Genomic DNA, 25,889 nt, shown 5'->3' with positions numbered 1-25,889 from the left:
CATTCGTCGCTGTGTGTGCAGCGATGATCGAATGGAGGTCTAAAACTCCCCCTCCTGTAAGGGCATATTTATTAGGAGAAGCAGAGTGGGGGTGAGAGTGGAGAGGTTTGGTGAACCCCTGGCCTCTGGTAAGATAAGAGCAGGGGGTGTTTTACGATGTTGTGGGAAACAGAACAACTTTGATTGCTTCCTCTGCAGCTGGTCAGTCAGGCAGAGGAAGCAACCACTTTATTTTACTGCGTTGTGAGAGCAAGACAAGATTGGTTAATCATTATAGTCTACATTCCAACATAATCCTACGATAAAGATAACCTGGAAAACCCTAACATCTGCTCTCAGAATCCTGTCAATGTGGTGGTAAACCTGACGGAGAGCCTAACGTACGCGTCGGCCCAGCATTAACCTTATACCACCTGTTGTGGCTTGGACCTCGTTCCTCCACCCAGATGCAGAGATGAACATGCATCCACCCTGTGGAACAGGATCCGGTCATCAGTGTGCATACTCCTGTGTTCTTGGACCCCAAGGATCTCCACTCTCCGATCCTCAGCACAGTGTGCAAATTCTATCAACCTTGCCTCTTCTCTTGTGTTGAAGGTTCCCATAACAAATCATCTTTCACAGTGCATGAGTGCATTGGACGGGGTGCTGTGATTGGACAGGACCCTCCGTGGGACAATTTGAGGTCATGGTGTCCTCCAGAAGGAGGACCAGCACTACCAATCGCCACAATGTTTCTGCGAACTCCCGTTGCTAGAAGTATAGGATTTGGGATGACTTTGTTCTCCATTGTTGGCTTTACTATGCTAATAGCGAATTGTGGGGCTCAACTCCTTGGAGTCCCGGTTTTAGTTCAGAGTGACCCACTCCTAGACAGGTTGCCATCCAAGGCTATGAGCCCCATCTGCCCGTGCATTTTTACCCTTTGCTGGGACAGTGGTTGGCAGACGCCAGGGTGTGTCCACACATCGGTGGGCCAGCAAATCATGCCTCTGGGGATCACAGCGCAGCAGATTGGCCTCATGGAACCCAGTATCCGTGTGTAACTACGTAGAGGCACAGCAGGAGTCTTGGTGGTGGAGAGGCTGTGTAGCAGCAAGAGGAGGTTTACGCACTTGCCAGTAGTACTTGCAGTACTAGAACTAATAGTAAGCTACTTGTAGGAGTAATAAGCACTTTTAGTAATATAAATATTATTGGTAGTAGTAGTAGCTGTAATAGTAGTACTTGTAGTATGAGTATTTGTAGTAGTAGTATTTATACTTGTAGTAGTATAATTGCTTGTAGTAGTCATAGTAGTAGTAGTAGTAGTAGTAGTAGTCGTAGTAGTAGTAGTAGTAGTAGTAGTAGTAGTCGTAGTCGTAGTCGTAGTAGTAGTAGTAGTAGTAGTAGTAGTAGTCGTAGTAGTAGTAATAGTTGTACTAGCAATGCAAAGCAAATTTCTCAATGCAATTGCATTGACAAAAATAGCATTCCTGAATAGCATGCATTCTTGGGATGTGTTGAAATTGTAATTGTGTGAATCACTGAATAAATGAAGAAACAGGTGTGTCACGTGCGGAATGGAGCAGCGTGACCAAATGCAGCTTGGGCCATGGTTTATTGAAGGGAAAAGGGTGGTGGAGGAGAGGATGAGGGAAACAAACAAGCATGGTAGGACTAACCGGCAGGAACAAACAAGAACTAACAGGATGGGCAAACAGAGACAAACTAATAGAACTGGCAACAGTTAGTTCACAACAGTTCACTAACAGAGGCTTAACAGACTAACAGAGGCTTAACAGAACAGGCTAACAGACGAACAGAACGATACGACAGGGAATGACACGCAGACAGGACTTAAATACAAGGCTGGTAACAAGGGGCAGGTGACTGATTACAATGAGTGCAGGTAGACACAAGCGGGGAGGGGCGAGAGCACAGATGCGGGCCAGAAACGTGAACGGAAACCATGACAACAAACAATGACACACGAGGAAACGCGGAAATGTTGAGGAGTGGAGACGAGACGTGATAAGGTGTGGCTAAAGAAAGAATTGGAATAAATTCAACCTTCACACAACTTGATTTTTCTTTTTTCTCATTTTACTTTAGTTATTATTTTTACTGTGGTTGGTGAGCTGGAACATTGTATTGGAAGAGAAAGATGGGCCTTTGTACCCCAAGAGGTTTACATTGAAAAATGTACTTATGGACGAAACTTGCGTTTCAGTAAAAAACAACACCAGAAACACAATTTTGGTTGTGTTTTTTACGCTATGACCAACATTTTCCATCCATCCATCCATTTTCTATACCGCTTGTCCCCACAGGGGTCGCGCGCAAACTGGAGCCTATCCCAGCAGTCATCGGGCAGTAGGCGGGGAACACCCTGAACTAGTTGCCAGCTAATCACAGGGCATACAGAGACGAATCAACCATCCGCACTCGCACTCACACCTAGGGGCAATTCGGAGTGCTCAATTGGCCTACCAAGCATGATTTTGGGATGTGGGAGGAATCCGGAGTGCCGGGATTAAACCCATGCGAGCATGGGGAGGTGGAATCGAACCTGCACCCTCCTAACTGTGAGGCGTGCTAAACAGTGCGTCACCATGTTGTATTTTTTGTTATTATTATGTTGTTTTATTTACCACTCTCCAATTTTTTTTTGCCGTCTATTGTGCGGAGTGCCTGAAGAAAACCCACGTGGGCATAGGGAGAACATGCAAACTCCACATAGGGAGGGCCAGAGGTGGTATCGACCCCGCACCCTCCTAACTGAGAGACGGACGTGCTAACCTGTGCCCCACCGTGCCGCCTACCAACATTTTGTTATTGCGAATTTCTTGTGAGGTGATGTTTCGTATGGAATTTTGGGCACGTTTTACCTCTTCATGTCCCCCATAGGCTGGCTCAGGTGAGTAATTTTGATCGTTGTTAGGTGAGAGTTCCAATCCCTTTAGTTTTGCTGGAGAGAGGAGTATAAGATAATTACCAGTTCAGATGTAATATCTCGTAAGTAAGATCCTCTTTCTATGCAAAATTAAACAGAGAAGATTATAATTAAATCCACCCATTTCCACACTGGAGAAAGGAGGAATATAAAATAATTACCAGTTCAGATGTAATATCTAGTAAATAACATCTCTTTCTAAGCAAAATTAAACATAGAAAAGATTATGGTTAAATCCACCCATTTTTCACTTGGACAACAGTATGAGAACAAGTGACTCTTTTTTTGTTGTTGTGTGGTTAGAAGGTTGAATTTATTGGTTCAGTTTCAGATTAGGTCATGCCTCTACATTTGCTTACTTGTTGGATCTCTAACCAACATGCTAAGCAGAAAGCTGTTCATGGATTTAAAAAAAAAGCAATTGTGAATCTGAGAGAAGACATTCACTTTAGCATTATCTCCTCAGCGACTCCTAGTTATCTGCTCTTTATCTTGTTGCAGTGTCATCCTATTAAATAACTATTATGTCATCACTGCAGGCAATGGAGCTGTGGTGAAACCGTCAGAGATTTGTGGTTGCTCATCTCTACTTCTCGCAACACTGCTCCCTCTCTATCTGGATAAGGTCTGATCACCAGATGGTCTCATTCTTTTTTTATTTGAACGTGCACAGGGCAAACAGAAAAAAATACTCTAGCATGTTTTTCATTTATTAAATACAGTGAAGGTAAAAATTAATTGTATAACATGAGTAGCAGACACAATAATAAAGAAAAAAATAATGCAACAAGTAAATATGAATCTAAGAAGTCAATTATAAGGTGAGATAAAATGAATGGTTTAAGTTAGATGGAGTAAATTTTTTTAGATAAGTATATTTACAGTCTGGTTTGTATCTGAAAACCTGAAATTAAGTGGTACTGTGAAAGCCAAAGAGTTCCAAAGGTGGGGTGCAAAGCAGACTTTGGCTCAAGTGGGTAGAGTGGTCGTTGCTGAACTCAAAGGTTGTGGTTCGATCTTCAACCCTTGTAATCATGTCTAAGTGTCCTTGAGCAAGATACTAAACCCTCAGTTGCTCCTGATGCTGCATCATCAGGTGGTAAAATCAGAAGACTGTGTTAAACGCCGTGAGTCCCTAAGTACCTAAGAAGAAGCTTTACAAGTGAAATCCCATTTACCATCTGAAGGGAAAAAAAAACAAGCAATACAACATCCATCCATCCATCCATCCATCCATCCATCCATCCATCCATCCATCCATCCATCCATCCATCCATCCCCAGGGAGGCGTTCAGGAGGCATTCTGATGAGATGCCCGAGCCACCTCATCTGGCTCCTCGCAACGTGGAGGAGCAGCAACTCTACTCTGAGTCTCTCCCGGATGACCGAGCTTCTCACCCTATCTCTAATGGAGACCCCGGACATCCTGCGGAGAAAACCCATTTCGGCCGCTTGTATCCGGGATCTCGTTCTTTCGGTCACGACCCATAGCTCCATCCTCCCCTCACCCGTGAACAAGACCCCAAGATACTTGAACTCCTCCACTTGGGGCAGGATCTCATCCCCGATCCGGAGAGGGCATTTCACCCTTTTCTGACCATGTCCAGGACCATGGACTCGGATTTGGAGGTGCTGACCCTCATCCCGACCGCTTCACACTCGGCTGCGAACCGCTCCAGTGAGAGCTGGAGATCACGGCCTGAAGAAGCCAACAGCACCACGTCGTCTGTAAAAAGCAGAGACGCGATGCTGAGGTCACCAAACCGGACCCCCTCAAAGCCTCGGCTGCGCCTAGAAATTCTGTCCATAAAAATTATGAACAGAATCGGTGACAAAGGGCAGCCTTGGCGGAGTCCAACCCTCACTGGGAACGAATCCGACTTACTGCCGGAAATGCGGACCAAACTCTGGCATTGGTGATACAGGGACCGAACCGCCCTTATCAGTTGGCTCGGCACCCTGTACTCCCGAAGCACCCTCCACAGAACCTCCCGAGGGACACGGTCGAACGCCTTCTCCAAGTCCACAAAACACATGTGGACTGGTTGGGCGAACTCCCATGCACCCTTGAGGATCCTGCCGAGGGTGTAAGCTGGTCCACTGTTCCACGGCCAGGATGAAAGCCACACTGCTCCTCCTGAATCCGAGGTTCGACCTCCCGACAGACCCTCCTCTCCAGCACCCTTGAATAGACCTTACCAGGGAGGCTGTGGAGTGTGATTCCTGCAATATAACAAACAAATATAAATCATAAGAGGTCAATTATAGAGGTGAGCTTAAGTAAATAGATGAAATTAAATATGGAAAGATGTTTGGCATTGCTGCATTTTTGTTTCGTGAACGTTTCTGTAATGGGCTCATTCTGTGCCAAATGAACGGTTTTTGAAGGGCAGTTCATTTTTGTGCACGAGTACCTGGTTGTCTCTTCTTAGACTTTAAAAGAAAACCCTGCTAAACAAGGCTTAAATAGACGGGGGGAAATATCTGACAACCCTGTCCCCAACCAGTCGAGCGGCACGTGCGTCATCAAAATGTGATGTGTGCTTGGAGGAGGGGAAATAGCGCAATTGTTAATGTAACTCAGCAACGCGATGAGCACACTTCCCCTTTTTCGTCAAACTGTAACCGTAAGGTATCATCTTATAAGTGCTATCAAGAATGTATTTGAAGATGTAGTACTGTTAATGGCGTACTGTAACCATAAGGTATCATCTTATAAGTGCTATAAAGAATTTATTTGAAGATGTAGTACTGTTAATGGCGTTAAACTCCAATTATTCTTAATGAGATTTTTTCTTGCAGTTTCAGTTATTTATTTGGCTTTGCACCTTTAACTTTGAACGTTTATGTCCCAAGTTCTAAAGATTAGAGAAGTTAAGAAAAAATACATTCACAAAAAAAAAAAAGATTTAAAGTTAATATAATGTTATTTTGATTTGTTTCGTACATTAAATACTACATTTGTTCATCCTTAGTTTCCTACCTCAGTCGAGCACCTACAGCAGATTGCTTGTGCACATTCTGGACCGCAGTCATGTTTCTGTTTCAATTCATTAAAGAAAAAAACAATACAAGCAAATTTGTCTTGTATTTGAGATTGCGGGGTGATAGCAGCACCTGGATACAAGTGTGGATGGAATGGGAGAAAACAATGAAAAAATGCCAATATGTGTAACAGCTCACAACAACAACATTTTTGGATAGGTGGGACTATGAACTTTTCATTTTTGGAATGATGAACTTATTTAAAAAAATGTAATTACGACTTTTTCTTTCAATTACAATTAACTTTGAACTAGTTCATATAGAAAATGAACTTTCCCAACAATGATGAATTCCAAAGTTGGGTGCAGAGCTGTATGGTGTCCTGTAAGGTGGACAGCCAAGCGGAGGGGAAAGTAACACCTTGAGTGGAAGAGAATCTCAGTGCAAGAGAACATGTCAATACGGAGGAGAATGAAAGATATGGTGGAGTGGGTTCACGGATAGCTTTACACATCAGGATAAGTATTTCAAACTAATTGAAATGTGTATAATTGAGACCTGTTTCATGTTTTATTCGCAGGATCTATACCCAGTGGTAGCAGGTGGAGTTCCAGAAACACAGGAATTGTTGAGGCAGAGGTTTGACCACATCTTCTACACTGGAAGTAGTGTGGTAGGCAAATTAGTAATGGAAGCTGCAGCGCGACATATCACCCCGGTGACTCTAGAGTTGGGAGGGAAGAGTCCTTGCTACATCGACAAGAATTGTGACATCAGAGTTGCCTGCCGGTAAAATCTGTGTGAATAACAGCAGTCATGAAAACCCACTGACAACACAACACGTACTATCCATCGTTTATTGCTAATAAGTGGTTCCTATCCCCGCGATAGGTGAAAATCCGCAATGTGGAGTCAATGTTTATACGATATCTGCACAAGACTTTCTTATACTTTTTGGTATTTTTAAACACATTTTAAACATTTTAAAGTTAAACTGACTTTTAGAAACATTCTTGAGGGCTTTACTAAAACTCACAAAGTCACAAAAAAAAAAACCCTAACAAACGTGTCACGGCTCCGCTCTGCTCTCGCCGTGCTGGCCGGCTGACGCACCCTCGCGCTCGTATGTGGGGACGCGCATATCCAATGCAGGACTATGCGCACTAATCAATGCTGATCGCTGCCACCTGTGCCCTTGTTCACAGCTGATTAGGTCGTGTATTTAAACTCTGCAAGCCCGCCAGTATGCGGTGGTTTGTCTGCCTCAATAAACGAATGCCTGCCACCTGGTTCTGCTATGCCACCTGATTTCCGTTTGCATGATCCGCTGTTTAGCGCGATGCCTGTTTCCCGATTCGCTGTTTAGCAAAAGCCTGTTTTTGAATGACTTTCTGTCTATCCACGTCCACGAGCTTGGTATGCCCATCTGCTTTGAAGACGCATAACGTACGCTTGCTGACCGGCTTGTAAGCTTGTCTCTCTGGTCCTGCTCTACCAGCATTTCAGCCCTCCTTGTCTCCTTTAATCTTTCCCCAAATAAAGAGCCCGTGTTGCATTTGGTTGTCCTGCCTCATTTGTGACAAAACAAAACACAAATCAGGGATGCTGTTGATTCTGCTGACGTGAACGAAGTGGAAGAGTGGATACATACATTGCAGTCTGTTTGAACTACTCCCCTCCGGACGGCGTTATAGAGCTCTGTACGCCAAAACCAGCAGACACAGAGACAGCTTCTTCCCCCAGGCTGTTGCTCTGATGAACTCACATCACTCTTAGAGTCTCAGAGTCATTGCTGTGCAATAACATCCTGCTCTTCACTCCTTTTTTTAATTGTCTACACTGTTTATACTATGTGTCCTCTCTGCATCCATTGCAGCCTGGTCATCCTAGAAGAGGGACCCTCCCATCTGTGGTCTCTTCTCAAGGTTTTTCATTTCCCCTAGCTGGAGTTTTGAGTTTTTCCTTGCCCTCTTGGGAGTTTAAGATCAGGGGATGTTTGAGAATATTTGCCATTTTTCACATGTCCTGAGTGTTGTTGTTAGTCACCTAAATGTTGAACAGAGGCTGTGATTTACTGAAGTCAAATTCCTTGTTTGGCACGCTCAAACATGGCGAATAAAAACTCTTGAATCTTGAATAGCGGGAGGCTGAGATAAAGTGTGGTTAGAATTGCTCTTACAGCTCTAAGCCAATCAGCGGCAAGAATACAGATCAACATGTTCCCATTGGTCTCATGTCCTCTCTCTCTCCCTCTCCGCCAATAGTGTGCTAAAGTCATATGGGCAGACAAAGCCCTGTGCTTCAAGTAATGCCGCAAAATATCAGCATTATTTAATAGACTTAATAACCCGCGATACACTGAAAAATAGCGAATGATAACTGTGTTTACATGCATATTTAAAACCTCAAATTTAGCGTTGTTTTGCTGGCAAATTGTGTTGGCAAGGCAACCGCATTTTCCGGGACCTCACAGTCTCCATATCATCATGAAGGACTGAACGAATATGAAGTAGATCTGGTTAACCCACTAGGAGAAAAACATCAAAGATTGTAATGTGTAATGTGGCAGACGCCAGTACCAGGCCTCTCACCCAGCAGGCCTCCAGTTCGGGGTGTGGTAATATGTTTGTCGTTGTGATGTCATGCTCTCTTTGTTGCTTTGTTGACTTGTCTCTAGCCACAGTTGTTTGCAGACAGTCATGGAAGTCATGAAGACCTCCCTTCTGCCACATTAGTGACCCCAACGTGATGTTGGCTCACCACAATGTGAGTCCGACAGATTAATTTCTGCCGTTCTCCACAGATGGCTGCAGCGCACCTTCACGTTGACCAGCTGCGCATCTTCTCCAGCCGTGGCCGCTTACTACGCCACGATCGTCCGCTCACAGGATGACGGTCAGTCAGGCTCAATATGCCGCATGCCTTCCTGCCCGCCTGCTCAGCGCCGCCCGGAACCTTCTGCCCATGTTTCAACGTGCAACCCCTGAGTCAGGCTTTTAGAGTTCAGGGATGCATGCCATGTCAGGACCGTCCCAAACCAGTCGTCCATCCCTTCCACTCAGCCGCGCCTCGGCACGACTGCCCGGACCTTGGCATGTGCTTCCCGAGCCTGGCCCTAGCCATCAGGATAATTGCACGTCTCAGTCAGTACTGGCACGAACCACCCATCCTGCTCATCCAGTCAGCACCACCTTGGACCCACTGCCTGGATCTCAGCATTTGCTTCCTGAGCCTGACCCTAGCTGTCAGGATAGCTGCACGCCTCAGTCAGGACCAGCTGTCCTGCCTGATCAGCTGGCGCCGTGGATCCAACCTTCTGCAACCCACCGGGCTTTTCTGGCCAGCTCTGTTAGCTGTGTTGGACGTAGGTAACCAACCACCTGGCCGATCTGCAGTGCCTCATCATTTTTTTTTCCGGCCAGCTCTGCTACCTGTGTTAGACGCGTGACTACCTGGCGGCTTCTGCTGGTGTGCTGCATCCTCTTCTTTAAGACTGTGCCCTCAGTGAGAGATCACCCATTCCCCTCATCCTCGTAGGACTCCGGATGCGGCCGACCTCCGCCGTACCTGCCCCGCCTGTGTTTGTGAGGCTCAACACCCACAGTCCACTATGGCGCGCCATTGTCTGCGTCTCGCCCGCCGAACCGCATCTGTGCCTCTGTGCCGGTTCATGGTCGGGGGGCTGTGTGGTGGACCTCAGTACAAGTGTCACGCTGTCTTTGTTGCTTTGATGACTTGTCTAGCCACAGCTGGCAGACATGGAATAACGATGTGTTCCTCCCTTCTGCCACAGGGAAGAACAGGAACTGCACGTAGTCTATTTCCATGAGCATAAAATGAATGATACAATGATATAATATAGTATAAATGGAGTCAATTAACATGAAAGCATTTAGTAAACAAACAAAAAACGTTTTGACAGCGTTGTTAAGACGTGCATGAGTGGATGGCGGTGCGGCGTGGTCGATTACTGTTTGGAGAGGAAATCCTCCTTCGTCAGAACATTGGGGGGGACTTCTCTTCTCTGTTGCTTTGAAGGAAAATACTTGTCAAATACTTGTTGCTTTTTCTTCTTTGACATCGTCAAGATTGTCATCCACGACATGACGTATTTGGTTGCGATATCTGACACACATCACCCTTTCAAACTTGTCTATCATTTCTTTTTTCAAATTGATTGTTGGCCGCTGCTGTTTCACTACCCTGCTACTGCTTCTATCGCTCTTCTTTGGAGCTGTTAGGTTTATTTCCTAAACAACACACTAATATTGAAGAGAGAAGACGTTTCCAATTTCTTGCAAGGTGAATCGGAGAGCTGTATGGTTCTCTCACAATTCTAACCAGCTCTCCTATCCACCCCACTTTTATTCATTTTGAGGTCCCTGATAACATTAGAGGCGGAGGCCCTAAGCAGGGTAGGGAAAAAGCAAAATCAGCAACTCGGCCTCCGACCTGTACTTTGTTTACATGTATTTCTTGCACAGTCATCGCAAGCAGACATTAGCAGATAAGCTCTTTTGCACATTACTTCATCATATCATCTAAAAGCAGAAAGATCGTATCCGTTGGTTTCCTTATATTGCCGGCTTGAGATCAGCTGGGCCTAAGCAGAGGCAACAAGTTTCGGCTCCTCTGCTTGTTTGTTACTCACAACACACTTTCCACAGCGATCACAAATGTATAATAACAAATAATAAACAATAATGAAATATTATTCTGACAGGAGCCATGATACAGTGACTGTGTGGTACTTTCCACGTGATGGGTTTAAACCAGACATGGGCAAACTACGGCCCGGGGTCATTTTCCCTGCAATGACTGTGTTTCCTCAGTAGATGGAGAACTGCCTGCCCACACATTTCCTACCAGAAGCTGTGTCAGAAAGTTCGGTGCACACTCACAAGTGCGTGTACATACTCAGTAGTGCGGACTCGGCGCATTCCGCGCTCTATTTCTATCAGTGCCGAATTTAGAACGTGAGCTGTGACGTCACCATTCTGGTAATTCGCGTGCTGAGCTTTCAGATACAGTTTTACGCTAAAGCCACCCACAAAACTTCCCCTGGAATTCTTCCATTAAAATGAGTGGCCCAAGGAAAAGAAAGGTGGACACTGAGTTCCGAGTGTTTAAAAAAGAGTGGACAATTTGGCTCGACCTACGCGACGTGACTTTCAGCCACATGAACATCAACCCGTCACAGATCTAGGTTAACGGACCAACACCTCGGCTCTATCCTAAGAATTGCCACAACAAATTTTACTCCAGACTATGATGCACTTGCAAAAAAAGGGAGACCAACGACAATGTTCCCACTGAAAATGAAGGGGAGTTTCTCAAGTTGGTTTTAAAAAAAAAAGCGTTTTGAATATAATTTGTACAAATTGTAAGGATTGAAACTAGCGACCATTCTCATTTTCAAACAATGCAGGATGCTTAAAGACATTGATGCACCACCTGTTTGCGACTAATCTTAACTTTTAAAGTTCTTACAGCCGACTTTAAGGAAGTCAAGTCAAGTTTATTTGTATAGCCCTAAATCACAAGCAGTCTCAAAGGGCTTCACATACACAAACAATTGACAATTATTCTCAAAGCATCCCCTGATCTTAAGCTCCCAAAAGGGCAAGGAAAAACTCAAAAAAACCCAACCAGGGGAAAAATGAGAAACCTTGAGAATGGACCACAGATGGAAGGATCCCCCTTTCAGGATCACCAGGCTGCAATGGATGCAGAGAGCGCACACAAAATACGTAATATGAAAATCAATAAAAAAAGTTGATGTCCAAGTCAAGAGCTGCCGGATGTGCCCTCGATTGTCCTGGCAGTGTCTTTGAGGAGGGTAATCCGCTGCAGTTCCCTCATCCTGAATTGGTCCACGAGAATCCAGATAGCTGCTGTCAGCTTGGATATCACCTAACCACCTCCCCAGCCGGGGAGGGGTGGGCGGAGGGGGGGTGGGCAGAGGGAGCAAAAACAAACTCCAACCGAATCGGCCACTACAGGTTAATTAAAGGCCATGTCATAGAAATGTGTCTTTAAACGTGTCTTAAATGTTTCTACTGAGGTAGCAGTTCTAATATCCATTGGTAGGGCATTCCAAAGCTCTGGAGCCCGAAGAGAAAATGCTTTAGACCGTGCAGACGTTTTCTTGTCCCTCGGTGTCACTAAAAGACTAGCGCTTTGCGAACGAAGGTTACAAGACGGAACATAAGGAACAACTAGGTCGATGAGATATGAAGGTGCTAAGCCATGCAATGATTTATAGGTTAATAGAAGAACCTTGAAGTCACATCTTAAATGGACCGGGAGCCAATGTAAGTTGGCTAATATTGGGGTAATGTGATCAAATTATCTTGTCCGTGAGAGCAGCCTTGCAGCAGCATTTTGTATTAACTGTAGACTTTTGATGCTGGACTTAGGAAGACCAGAGAATAATGCATTACAGCAGTCCAGGCGCGACGTGATAAACGCATGTATAATAGTTTCCGCATCATCGGTCGAGAGGATTGGATGAATCTTAGCATTATTATGAAGGTGAAAAAACGCAATTCTGGTTATATTCTTAATGTGCTTTTGAAAGGAGAGCGTTTGGTCAAATATTACCCCGAGATTAGTTGCAGTATCGCTCTGAGTGATAGTACAGTTATATCTAGTTATAGTGGTTTCCTTAAATAAGTGTTGATAACGAGCTAGACCAATTATTAACATCTCAGTCTTATCTGGGTTAAGACGAAGGAAGTTGAAAGACATCCATTGCTTGATCTCCGTAAGGCACGCCTCAAGATTACAACGGTCCCACGGATCTGTCATTGATAACGGCATATATAATTGGGTGTCATCCGCGTAACATTGAAAACTAATATTATATTTACATATTATGTCCCCAAGGGGAATCATATTGGCACTCAGCATCATGTGTTGGAATTGGGGGGTTAGATCACCAAATGATTCCCGAGCGTGGCACCGCTGCTGCTCACTGCTCCCCTCCCCCCAGGGGATGGATCAAAATCACACGGGAATGGGTTAAATGCAGAGGACAAATTTCACCACACCTAGATGTGTGTGTGACGATCACTGGGACTTTAACTTTAACTTAACTTTAAATAGAATTGTTCAGGGTACCGATTCCTGTGGGACACCACACGTAACATTATAGAGTTCAGAGGACGTATTGCCATGGACCACTCGGTGCATCCTGTCTGATAGGAATAGAATCAGCCTAGTGCTGACCCTGAAATACCAACACAATTTTTAAGACACTCTAATAAAATATTGAAGTCTACAGTGTTGAAGGCAGCACTAAGATCGAGTAGTAACAATACCGATGAAATGTTTGAATCCATAGCTATGAGGAGATCATTAGTCACTTTAGCAAGTGCTGTCTCAGTGGAATGATTAGCTCTAAATCCAAACTGAAAAGATTCATATTGATTATTGGTGACCATGTAATCAATAAGCTGCTGCGCTACTACTTTTTCAAAAAGTTTTGCTATGAATGTGAGGTTTGAAACTGGCCTATAATTACTGAGACAGTCCGGGTCAAGATTTGGTCGCTTAACGGTTTAATGATAGCGGTTTTAAAGGCTGTTGGCACAATCCCAGAGGAGACAGACATCCATCCATCCATCCATCCATCTTCTTCCGCTTATCCGGGGTCGGGTCGCGGGGGCAACAGCTTCAGGAGGGACTCCCAGACTTCCCTCTCCCCAGCCACTTCACAGGTGGGAGTTGAAGCTCTTCCTGACAGGAGATTCTGCCAGACGTTCCCAGCAGACCCTCACAGAGCGTTTGGGTCTGCCAGGTCGGACCGGCATCTTCCCCCACCATCGGAGCCAACCCACCACCAGGTGGTGATCAGTTGACAGCTCCGCCCCTCTCTTCACCCGAGTGTCCAAAACATGCGGCCGCAAATCCGATGACACGACTACAAAGTCGATCATCGAACTGCGGCCTAGGGTGTCCTGGTGCCAAGTGCACACATGGACACCCTTATGTTTGAACATGGTGTTCATTATTGAAAATCCGTGTCGAGCACAGAAGTCCAACAATAGAACACCGCTCGGGTTCAGATCAGGGGGGCCGTTCCTCCCAATCACGCCCTTCCAGGTCTCACTGTCATTGCCCACGTGAGCATTGAAGTCACCCAGTAGAACGATAGAGTCCCCAGAAGGAGCGCTCTCCAGCACTTCCTCCAGGGACCCCAAGAAGGGTGGGTACTCTGAGCTGCTGTTTGGTGCATAGACACAAACAACAGTCAGGACCCGTCCCCCCACCCGAAGGCGGAGGGAGGCTACCCTCTCGTTCACCGGGGTGAACCCCAATGTGCAGGCGCCCAGCCGGGGGGCAATAAGTATACCCACACCTGCTCGACGCCTCTCACCGTGGGCAACTCCAGAGTGGAAGAGAGTCCAGCCCCTCTCGAGAGGGCTTGTACCGGAACCCAAACTGTGTGTGGAGGCTAGTCCGACTATATCTAGTCGGAATCTTTCTGCCTCGCACACCAGCTCGGGCTCCTTTCCAGCCAGAGAGGTGACATTCCATGTCCCAAGAGCCAGCTTCTGCAGCCGGGGATCAGACCGCCAAGGTCCCCGCCTTTGGCTGCCGCCCAGCTCACATTGCACCCGACCCCTTCGGCCCCTCCCACAGGTGGTGAGCCCATGGGAAGGGGGACCCACGTTTCCATTTCGGGCTATGCCCGGCCGGGCCCCATGGGCGAAGGCCCGGCCACCAGACGCTCGCCTTCGAGCCCCGCCTCCAGGCCTGGCTCCAGAGGGAGGCCCCGGTGACCCGCGTCCGGGCGAGGGAAAACTAAGTCCATTTATATTACTCATCATAAGGGGCTTGTGAGCCGTGCTTTGTCTGGCCCCTCACCTAGGACCCGTTTGCCATGGGTGACCCTACCAGGGGCATGAAGCCCCCGACAACATGGCTCCTAGGATCATAGGGGCACGCAAACCCCTCCACCACGATAAGGTGACGACTCGCGGAGGGGAGGAGACAGACAGATTAATTATATTTAAGACAGACGGTCCTAAAATTTGAAATAATTCTTTAAATAGTTTGGCTGGAAGCGGGTCGAGTAAACATATTTGTTTGGCCGCACTAACCAATTGTGTAAGCCTATCATGGGACACGCTTTTAAAATTTGAGAGTGTTATTGCATGATCGTCAGCGCTGGCGGTCTCGACTGAGCGATTGGAATGGTCATCTTGATCTTATCCCTAATGGATTCAATCTTTTGAGCGAAACATTTCATGAACTCGTCAGCTGAGTGGAAGGAGCTATCGGGGGTCGGCTGGCGTAGTGTTAGCTTTGCCACTGTATCAAATAGGTATTTTGGATTGTTTTTATTGAGATTAATGACTTGCAAAAAATAACGAGTTTTTGCTAAGATAAGCGCATCTTTATATTTCAGGAGGCTGTCACGCCATGCCTGATGGAAAACCTCAAGTTTGGTTAAACGCCATTTGGGCTCATGCTTTCTGCATAATTGCTTAAGCGTACGTGTTTCATCTGTGAACCACGGAGTAGGCAATCTACGGCGAGTTTTCAGACGTAGCGGCGCCACAGAGTCGATAGCATTTAACAACGTTGCATTAAATTCATTTCTAAGATTATCAATGGAGCCGATATATGCGGGAAATATGGCAATTGCCGGCGACAGTAACTCAGATAGCGCAGTTGCAGTCATGGAGTTAATATTACGACTGCTATAATTCTGATTGCTCTCTTGTCTTTGAAAAAGAACTAAAATTTCCAATTTTATTAAGTAATGATCAGACAAAACAGTAGTGTATGGCAGGACTGTTATATTTGAGGTTGCCAGTACTTGGGATAAGACCAGATCTAAGGTATTTCCATTCTTATGCGTTGCTGCCTGTACGGCTTGCTTAAAACCAAACGTATCAGTTAAAGTCTGAAACGCCGAAGTAAGTGGCTCTGACGGTAAATTCATGTGGATATTGAAATCGCCCATGATTATTATATTATCCGCATTTGTCACTAGATCAGCCACAAATTCTGAAAATTCATCAAGGAAGCCAGAGTAAGCGGTAAATAACAGCAAGATAAAATGACGGTAAAGCGGTGGATCGGACAGTGAGAACTTCAAATGTTTTAAATACGTTAATCGAACAAAGTGTTTCCCGTTTCCTCACCTCTGTCACCAGGTGTTTGTGAGTTAAAGCTCTGCTCTGATTTTCAGATACCCCTCACTGTGCTGCCGTTTGGATTACTTTATTTGGATGTATTTTTTCGCTGATTCTTCAAGATGATGTATTTGGTCAGAATGTTTGCCGTTTGATGTGATTTCACCTCATAAAATAAACATCTTTCATAAATCTGACCTGCAGGTGCTGAAGTGATGGAAACTGTTATTCATAATAACAGTGTCGTATTTAATGAGAATCACTGATAGCAGTTTTTTTGGTGAAATATTTTTTTTAATGCTATTAATAAATGCATTTGTTTTTGGAATATCCATGCTTTACTACGTACTAAAGGCCAAAACCTTTTATGCAATGACCTTTATATGTCGTTTATAAAACACAAACATTACATCCATCTGCTCCTGGTTCGGCCCCCCGGTCAAAATCCATCCATCCATCCATTTTCTGAACCGCTTAGTCCCCACGGGGGTCGCGGGCGTGCTGGAGCCTATCCCAGCTGTCATCGAGCAGTAGGCGGGGGACACCCTGAACCAGTTGCCAGCCAATGGCAGGGCACACAGAGACAAACAACCATTCGCACTCGCACTCACACCTAGGGACAATTTAGAGTGATCAATCGGCCTACCAAGCATGTTTTTTGGGATGTGGGAGGAAACCGGAGTGCCCGGAGAAAACCCACGCGGGCTCGGGGAGAACATGCAAACTCCGCACAGGGAGGGCCGGAGGTGGAATCGAACCCGCACCCTCCTAACTGTGAGGCGGACGTGCTACCCAGTGCGCCACCGAGCCGCCCCCCCCGGTCAAAATTTAGAACCCAATTCGGCCCGCAATTCAAAAGGTTTGCCCATCCCTGGTTTAAACTGTACTCTGGCCTTGTACTATATAGAAAGAATAACCTGCACCTTTCTCACATTCTTTTAGAAAATAAGGAGCAAAATAATAATTTTACTCTGTTGTATGTTGTACTCTGTACTCTACTGTTATGAGTGCCTGATTTCATTTTTTTGTTTTGCTTCTGTTTCTTTAGTCGTATTACATGGGGAAAATTTGTCAACTGTGGTCAGACGTGTATTGCTCCAGACTACATACTGTGTGAACCTTGTGTACAAGGCCGTGTGGTGGAATGCATCCGACAAACACTTTTGGTAATGCACAATGTTATAGTACGTAGGTCTCCCTTCAAGTATGACAGGATGGAATTTCAGTTGATGGACAACTTTAATTTATCACAGGAATTTTATGGTCCAGACCCCAAATCATCACCAGACTATGGTCGCATCATTAACCAAACTCACTTCAACAGAGTTGTGGGTCTGATGGAGGGGTATGCACCAGTACTTGGTGGCCAGTATGATGCCTCACAGCGCTATATTGGTAGGTGTGCTCTTCATATAAAGCACATAGCTGTGTAAGATGATAGTTTGTGTTAACTGAATGATTGCTCAAACAGCTCCGACCATATTGAAGGATGTGCCCCCTGATTCCAAGCTGATGCAGGAAGAAATATTTGGTCCTCTGTTGCCGATAGTGACTGTGAGTGGCCTAGATGAAGCCATTAATTTCATCAATAAGAGAGACAAACCTTTGGCCCTCTACATATTCTCCTCTGACAAAAAGGTGAGAAGGCTGTACTACTCTGGACTTGACATTACCTAGCCTGGCAAGCCACATCTCTCATTGCGGCTAAGTCTAAGCTCAAAACAAACAGTCCATTCAAATTCACATATTTGATGTTACGTATCCTTGCGCAATGTCAGTCTTCGGAGGCGGAAGTCCATTGTCATTCAAAATGATGCACGAGAGAGACAATAGTTTAACATCAACCACCATAACAAAAAGGGTAGGATCCAAAACTGCACAGCCATGCATTCATTTCAAACCATCTGCCAGTCTTCTCCATCTGTGATCAAAAAGATAATTGGGGCAAAAAAAACAACAAAAGAAACTTTCAGAAGAATTAAAAAAGAAAAATGACAGATTTAGAACAAGAAATGCTGAAACAATGGGATGACATGTATAAAGCATATATAAACAGGGCATATGAATGTTTTCTAAAAACATTGCTTCCACTCTATGTTGATTAGTCAAAGATTTCGGCAATGTCAGAACAAAACGAGAAAACCATGGCTCAGTGGGACTAGCAAAACAAAGCATGCAGGAAAAATGCATTTTTTTTTAAAAGATTGAACTGAAAATCTTTTACAAAATATAAAGGTTATAGAAATAAGGTTGATTATCTATTGAGAAGAGATAAGAAGGAATACTTTGAGAAGCTCTTAGAAAAGAATAAGGAGTACACCAAGAAACTGGAATATAATCAATTTGATTACAGGTTGTGAAATAAACTTTGAACACCCCAATTATTTCAGTATAAACAATAGCGACAAACAACAAGGATATAATATATGAAAGTTTCAGTAACTACTTTGTTGATGTTGCACAGCAAGTAGCCAAGGTCATCCCTGATCAGCAGCTGCACTGGAATCATTTTGAGGAGGCTAAATCCGCTGTAGCAGCTTTTGTGCTGAGGCCAGTCACTCAAGATGAGATGAGGTCTATTCTAAAGTGCACGAGCAAAACATCTATAGATCCTGATCCATCCCTTTCCCCAGCCACTTTGTCCAGCTCATACCGGGGGATTTGGAGGCGTTCCCCCAAGGCCAGCTGAGAGACATAGCCATCCAGTGTGTCCTGGGTCATACCCGGAGTCTCCTTCCGGAGGGACATGCCTGGAACACCTCACCAGGTAGGCGTCCAGGAGCCATCCTAATAAGATGCCTGAGCCACCTCATCTGGTTCGGCAGAAGCGGCTCAATTTGTGTATTACAGTGCTTCTCACCCTATCTCCAAGGGAGAGCCCGAACACCCTGCGAAGAAAATAGTTTTGGTTGCTTGTATCCAGGATCTTATTCTTTCTGTTATGACTCACAGCCTGTGACCATAGGTGAGTGCAGGCACGAAGATTGACTGGTAAATTGAAATCTTCGCCTTCCGGCTCACTATGACAGACCAGAGTCACAGAGTCAAAGCAGACGCTGTACTGATCCGCCTGTCAATCTCCTACTTCATTCTACCCCCACTCGTGATCAAGACCTCAAAATACTTGAATTTCTCCACTTTGGGCAGGATCTCACCCCCAACCCGGAGAGGGCATTCCACCCTTTTACGACATGGCATCAGATTTGATGATGCTGATTTCATCCCAACTGCTTTACACTCGCTGCAGTGAGAGTTGGAGATCATGGCTTGACGAACCTCACAGCACCACATCGCCTGCAAAAAGCCTCTAAACCAGACCCCTCAATGCCTTGGCTGTGCTTAGAAATGTTGTCCATAAAAGTTATGAACAGAATCAGTGACAAATGGCAACCTTGGCGCAGTCCAATCCTCACTGGAAACGAATCCAACTTATTGCCAGAAATGTGGACCAAATTCTGGCTTACCGTACTCCCTCAGGACCACTCACAGAAATCCCAGAGGGACAGGGTCGAACACCTTCCCCAGGGCCACAAAACACATGTAGACTGGTTGGTAAACTCCCATGCACCCCCAAGGACCTTGCAGACAGTGTAGAGTTGGTCAACTGCCAGGACAAAAATCACACTACTCCACCTGAATTGTCTTGGAAATTCCGGGCAGATGTCATTCACCCCACCTTGCCACCGAGCTTTTTAACCACCTCAATGATTTCAACCCCAGAGATGGGAAAGCCCACCTCAGAGTCTCCAGGCACTGCTTCGTCACTGCAAAGTGTGTCGCTAAAATTGAGGTCTTTAAAGTATTCTCCCTACCGACTCACAAGGTCCCGAGTTGAGGTCAAGCACCCCATCTCCAGTATATGCACTGCTTTCCCTTCCCAAGACGAAGACTGGTGGACCAGAATTTCCTCAAACCCGTCCATAAATCGTTCCTCCTCCCACGCCCGATTTTTTTGCTTCAGAGACTGTTGAACCTGTGTTCAGCTGTGGCCAGCTATCTCCAGAGTCCTACAGGTCAAAAAGGCCTGATAGGATTCTTTCTTCAGCTTGACTTCATCCCTTACCAGCGGTGTCCAGGGACTGCAGCCACGACGGGTACCAACCAGCTTATGGTAACAGTTCTGATCAGCTGCCTCAACAATGGAGGCACGGAACATGGTCCACTCAGACTCAATGTCCCCCACCTCCCCCGGGACTTGAGCGAAATTCTGGGAGTTGAAACAGACGTTCCCAGCAAACCTTCACAATACGTTTACGATGAGTTTACGTAGGTTTGGCAGATTTAACGGGCATCCTCCCCTACCACCGGAGCTGTCGAAGCTCGAACCTCTTTTAACCCAAAACTTTGCAAATCCACCAAGCCTGGCAATAGGATCAATATTTTATTAGGCAATTGTGTGATTAGAATATGTTTAAGTACCACACCCTACAAGTTTTTTTAACGGCCCAGTAGTACGTTTTACCAAGATCTACAAAATTTTAAGAGGAATATGTCACAGACCAAGACCTACAAAAACGACCTGTCTTTGCCAGACCTAGTCCAGTCTTTTAATGGTGACCTTTTACAGTGGTTACATATTAGAGAAGTGTTTTATAAGTTTGAATTGGAACTGTGGGTGTTTCATTTATGATGGTAATGTTAAAAAAAGTATTTTAATTAGATCACCAAATGATTCCTGAGCGCGGCACCGCTGCTGCTCACGTTTTTTGGGATGTGGGAGGAAACCGGAGTGCCCGGAAAAAAAAAAAAAAAAACACACTGTCATGAATCGGAATGGAGCAGGGCGACCAAATGCAGCTTGGACCAGGGTTTATTGGAGAACTCAAAAGACAGACTACAGACAGAATACACTACAGGTAACAAGAGGCAGGTGACTGATTACATTGATTGTGAGGCAACACAAGAGGGGAGGGGCGACACAAACAGAAACCATGGCAACCTAGACATAATAAAGCACCCGGTGACGAGACGTGACAGTACCCCCCCACAAGGGACGGCTCCCGACGTCCCAAAAAAACGAACCCCCACATGGCGAGCGGGGGAGGGGGGGGGGGGAGCGCACCACTCCAAATGACCCCACTGGTCTATGACAAACTCTGTACTGGCAGGAAAGTCTGAACCGCGCTCGGCGGCACATGGAGTCCAAACCGCGCTTCGCGGCACATGGGTGAACAGAACCGCGATTGGCGGCAACTCGGGAACGTAACCGCCATCGGCGGCAACTCGGGAACGTAACCGCAATTGGCGGCAATTCGGGAACATAACCGCAATCGGCGGCAACTGGGGAACATAACCGCAATCGGCGGCAACTCGGGAACATAACCGCAATCTCTGTGATCTCATCTCTAATAGACCTGAGTAAAATAAATGCATTGCAATTTAGCATAGCTTTGACTTTTAAAGCTTGCTGCAACAATACCCTCTTGATCAAATCTTGTCAAAATTTCGCACATTGGATGAAAGTCTAAGCCTGAAGACATCTACATTTACTTTTTATCGTAGTGGTAATGCTACCTATTGGCAACAAGAAATAATGCTTTTTTTCTTTGTCACTTCTTCACCATTTGGTCAACCTGGTCTACTACATATTTAATTGTAAGTGTGCGGTGGCGCACTGAGTCTCTCAGAGGTGCAAAATGTAATGCATTGTAATGCCCCTCAGTGCGTCAAGCACATTCACACGGTTTGATCTCCGCTTTTATATTTATTATGCATACAGGAGTTGCTGGTGGCCACAACTCACGTCCATGCGCTCCACACACCAACTGATTGCCAAGCTAACCAGCCCGCACAACCCACCCGCATGACATCACTTCTCACTCCTGGCCCCGCCCTCACATGCACAACTACAAGAACAAATAATAAAACACATTACACTTTCCTCCCCTTTATGAAACCCCTTGACCCGGGGGTCAACAAAAACAGTCATCCAGCCGTCGTGGCTTTCACTTCCGTCTCTGGGGTCGGCCCGGGCTGCTTCCACCGCTTGCCACCTGAACAGGGACAACACTGGTGGAATCTGGGGAACATGAATCCGTTCCACGTTCCGAAGTGGTGAAGCCGACCCCGCCTCAAACACGGGAACACCACTGCCCCGGTACGGAGCCAACCTGTCTCGGTGCAGGGCAACCCTTCTGCCCCTAGGGGGAACCGCCACTCGGTAGACCACCTCCTCCACCCGCTCAAGCACCCTGCATGGGCCATACCAATGGCTGTCCAACTTGGGGCAGCGTCCCTTCTTCTAGCTCATCAATCTGGAAGTTCCGCACCTTGCTCCGCATGTCGTAGTTCCACTTCTGGCGCACACCGGCTTTCTCCAGCTGGTCCCGGGCGAATGCATGCACCGCCTCCAGTCAATCCTTCAGTCTCCGGGCATACTCCAGCCCCGCCAATTCCGCCGGCGTCCTGATTTCCCGCACCCAGCATCAGCAGAGCAGGAGTGCAGCTCGTGGAACTTTGAACGGCCAAACGATAAGCCATCAGCACCAGCGGAATGTGTCGGTCCCAGTCATGTTGGGGATTGGAGGTGAGGATGGTGAGCTGCTGCTGCATGGTGCGGTTAAACCGTTCCACAAGACCATCACTCTGCGGATGCAAAGGGGTGGTGCGTGTCTTCTGCATGTCCAGGCGCTCACAAAGCGCAGCGAAAACATTGGAGTCGAAATTTCGGCCTTGGTCGCTGTGGAGAATGTCAGCAGTTCCAAACCGTCAGAACATGCCCTCCAGCAGCGCGTCAGCCACCGTCTCCACCTCCTGATCTGGAAGTGCATACGCCTCTGGACACTTGGTGACATAATCCATTGCACACAGCACATAACGGTTCCCTCTATCAGTCATGGGAAAGGGACCCATGATGTCCACAGCAACCCTATCCATGGGCGGGCGCCCCAACCTTCTGTTGCTGAAGCGGTGCGTGCGACTGGTCCTGAGGTTGCACACTCATCACAACGCCGGCAGAAGTCCTCCACGTCTTGACGATGCTGACCCCAGTAGAACCCTTGCCGCAGCCGTCGGAGAGTATTCGCGCTGCCAAAGTGTCCCGAACCGGTACCCCTGTGGCAGGCCCTCAGCACCGCTTCTCGGAGAGTTCCAACCACCACCACCTGCCACCTTTCCTCTGGCCAGCCACCGGTGGCTGGTTCCTTCCACGCATGCTGAAGCACGCCATCCTTTGGCACAGCACCGAGAACTTGCTCCACAGGTCCTTGGTAGCAACGGAGAGTCCCATCACATCCTCCCAGGGTGGCCTCCTGCCATTCTGGACCCACTGGCACACTGGATTGAGATCACGGTCCCCCTCCTGCTTCACAGCCCACTCCGCAGCATCCATAGCTTCCAAGGTGCAGCACGATGGTCCAGCAGCAGTGCCCTCGGAACACAACTCCAACTCCTTGACATCTCGCAGTAGGTGCAGGCGTCAACAGCACACAGTCGTCGGGAAAGGGCATCGGCGTTGGTGTGCCGGTCCCGGCCCGATGCACCACAGTGAAGTGGAATGACTGCAGTTCCGCCGGCCACCGTGCCACTTGACCCTCAGGTTCCTTGAATGACATTAATCACTGCAGGGCAGCGTGGTCAGTCCTGATGGTGAATGGCACGCCACACAGGTGATATTTGAAGTGACGGGCCGCCAAAATAACTGCCAGCAGTTCACGTCTGGTGACACAGTAGCGGCGTTCACTCTTACTAAAGGTGCGGCTGAAGTCGGCCACCACTCTCTCACCATCTGGCGCCGCCTGCGACAACACTTCCCCCATGCCGACATTACTAGTGTCTATGTCCAGCACAAAAGACAGCGCTGGATCCGGTGGGGCGAGAACAGGAGCGCTGATGAGCGCCCTATTTAGGTAGTAAACTGCCTCCTGACAGTCCGGCGTCCACGTGAAGGATTGGTCACATCGAAGGAGAAAGAACAAGGGCGCCCCGATGCAAGAAAATCCTTTCACAAACCGTCTGTAGCCTCAAGAAGCTTTTAAGGGGCTTCTGGTCTCTCGGTACTAGCCAGTCTTTGATTGCACTGACCTTCTCCTCCAACGTGCTGATGCCTTTGCCGTTCACACGATGGAACTCCACCTCTTGCCGCATAAAGGGGCACTTTTCTGGATGCAGCTTCAGTCCAGCTGCCGCAATTCTCTCAAGCACCAGCCTCAGAGAATCCAGCTCAGCCTGGAAGGACCCACCATGGACGAGGACATAATCCAAATACATCAAGCACTTCTGCCTTGGTATGTTCGAGAGCACGGTGTCCATCAATCGCTCAAATGTCCCTGGTGCATTGCATAGTCCAAAACTCATGACCTTAAACTGCCAATGCCCATGGGTGGTACAGAATGCCATTTTAGGTCTGGACTCAGCGGTGAGAGGGACCTGCCAGTAGCCACTGCACAAGTTGAGTGATGAGAACCAGGCAGACCCTGAGACCAAATCCAATGTCTCCTATCCGCGGAAGCGGGTAGCAGTCCTTCCTCGTCACTTTATTAAGTGGCCTGTAGTCCACACAGAAACGCGGTCTGGCACTCTTCTTTCTGGGCACCATGACCACGCCAGACGCCCACGGACTGTCGGAGGGCTCTATAATTGCTTCCTCGAGCATGGCGCGGACCTCCTGATCTGCAGCCTCCTGCTGGACCAGAGGCAAGCGTCGGGGCCGCACCTTGACCGGTTGCGCGTCCCCGGTGTCGATGTGGTGCTCCACTAAGTGAGCGAGGCCCACCTCATTCTCACTGAAGGCAAAGATGTACTCAAAGTCCCAGAGCACCTGCCACAAATGCTCCCGCTGTTCGATATCCAGCCCATTGCAGTTCTTCTCCCAGATGGAATGGACCCTTTCCCGTTTCCCTGCTGGTTTGTCATCTTCGGGCGGCGACGCAGCAGATGACCAGACTGCCCGCAACCCCAGCAGACTGCGGGGCGTGCACGCCGACTACTTCCTTCCTCACGCTGTGCTGTTTATCACACACACCTTCCGACAACGACGTTGCCGAAACGGAGCAGATTGTAGCGCCCCCTTCACTGCAATCTCCCTTTCCATGGCGAGGGCCAGCGCCTCTCCCAGCGCTGTCGGATGGGCTAGCTGGACGTGCAGGCGCAGCTCATCCGGTCTGAGTGCTTGGATAAACTGATAACGTACCAGTTCATTTTGGACTCCAACTGGCATGTCATCATACCTGCGCTGACCCAGGCTCTCGATCTCATGGGCGAGGCAATGGAGAGGCTCATCCAGGCGCCGGACACGCTGCTTCAACTCACAGCGCAGAGAGTCTTTTAAAATGAACTCCCCGAAGCGCCTCTGCAACGCTCTCACTAGCGCGTTGTAATCGAGTCTCTCCTCAGGGATCAGCAGCAGCAGACAGGACGTATTGTTTTCTGTCAGCGAAAGCGCTAATTGTCCCGCTTTCACCCTCTCCGACCAATCCGCTGCATCAGCCACCAACTCGAACTGTGCTCGATACGCCTCCCAACTTCCCTCCCCGGAAAACTTAAGCGCTTTCATCGCCGACCACGTGAGCTCAAGGGCGCCGCCATGTTTATTTACGTCCAGCGCCGCCGCTGCGTCATGACGTAGCCGCACCTGGGCGGGCTCATGATCAGGAAGGCGCGAAACACTACAAAAATGGCCGCACCGTACGGCTTCCACCTTTACCTCCGGCTGCCCGCTGCCGCCGCCACACGGCCCGGCCTCCTCCTTCACCTCGCGATGAATGACAAAGTCGCCGAACATCCTGACACACAAAAGTCGGTGTACAAGTGAACCCAAGACTTCTGACACCAATGTAATGCCCCTCAGTGCGTCAAGGATGTTCACACGGTTTGATCGCGCT

The 25,889-nt window shown here is 47.4% G+C and overlaps 1 protein-coding gene across 9 annotated transcripts in view; it reads left to right on the top strand.

Annotated features, from left to right (window-relative positions):
* LOC125972235 (aldehyde dehydrogenase family 3 member A2) overlaps positions 1-25,889 on the top strand; it is a 131,745-nt gene that overhangs the window by 75,204 nt on the left and 30,652 nt on the right. For 4 of the 9 annotated variants that reach the window (XM_049725820.2, XM_049725825.1, XM_049725823.2 and 1 more), the window contains 5 exons: positions 3,475-3,560; positions 6,501-6,709; positions 17,117-17,234; positions 17,322-17,463; positions 17,540-17,706. In XM_049725820.2, coding sequence (XP_049581777.1) covers positions 3,475-3,560; positions 6,501-6,709; positions 17,117-17,234; positions 17,322-17,463; positions 17,540-17,706 — 722 coding nt within the window. Of the gene's footprint in view, positions 1-3,474; positions 3,561-6,500; positions 6,710-17,116; positions 17,464-17,539; positions 17,707-25,889 lie in introns of all 9 variants that reach the window. The other 5 variants (XM_049725819.2, XM_049725818.2, XM_049725817.2 and 2 more) reach the window with 2 other exon arrangements.

This window comes from Syngnathus scovelli, chromosome 7 (genome assembly GCF_024217435.2).
Source record: "Syngnathus scovelli strain Florida chromosome 7, RoL_Ssco_1.2, whole genome shotgun sequence".
NCBI classification, from domain to species: Eukaryota; Metazoa; Chordata; class Actinopteri; order Syngnathiformes; family Syngnathidae; genus Syngnathus; species Syngnathus scovelli.
The sequence above is the reverse complement of the archived record's forward strand: the minus strand, read 5'-3'. Positions and strand labels throughout refer to the sequence as shown.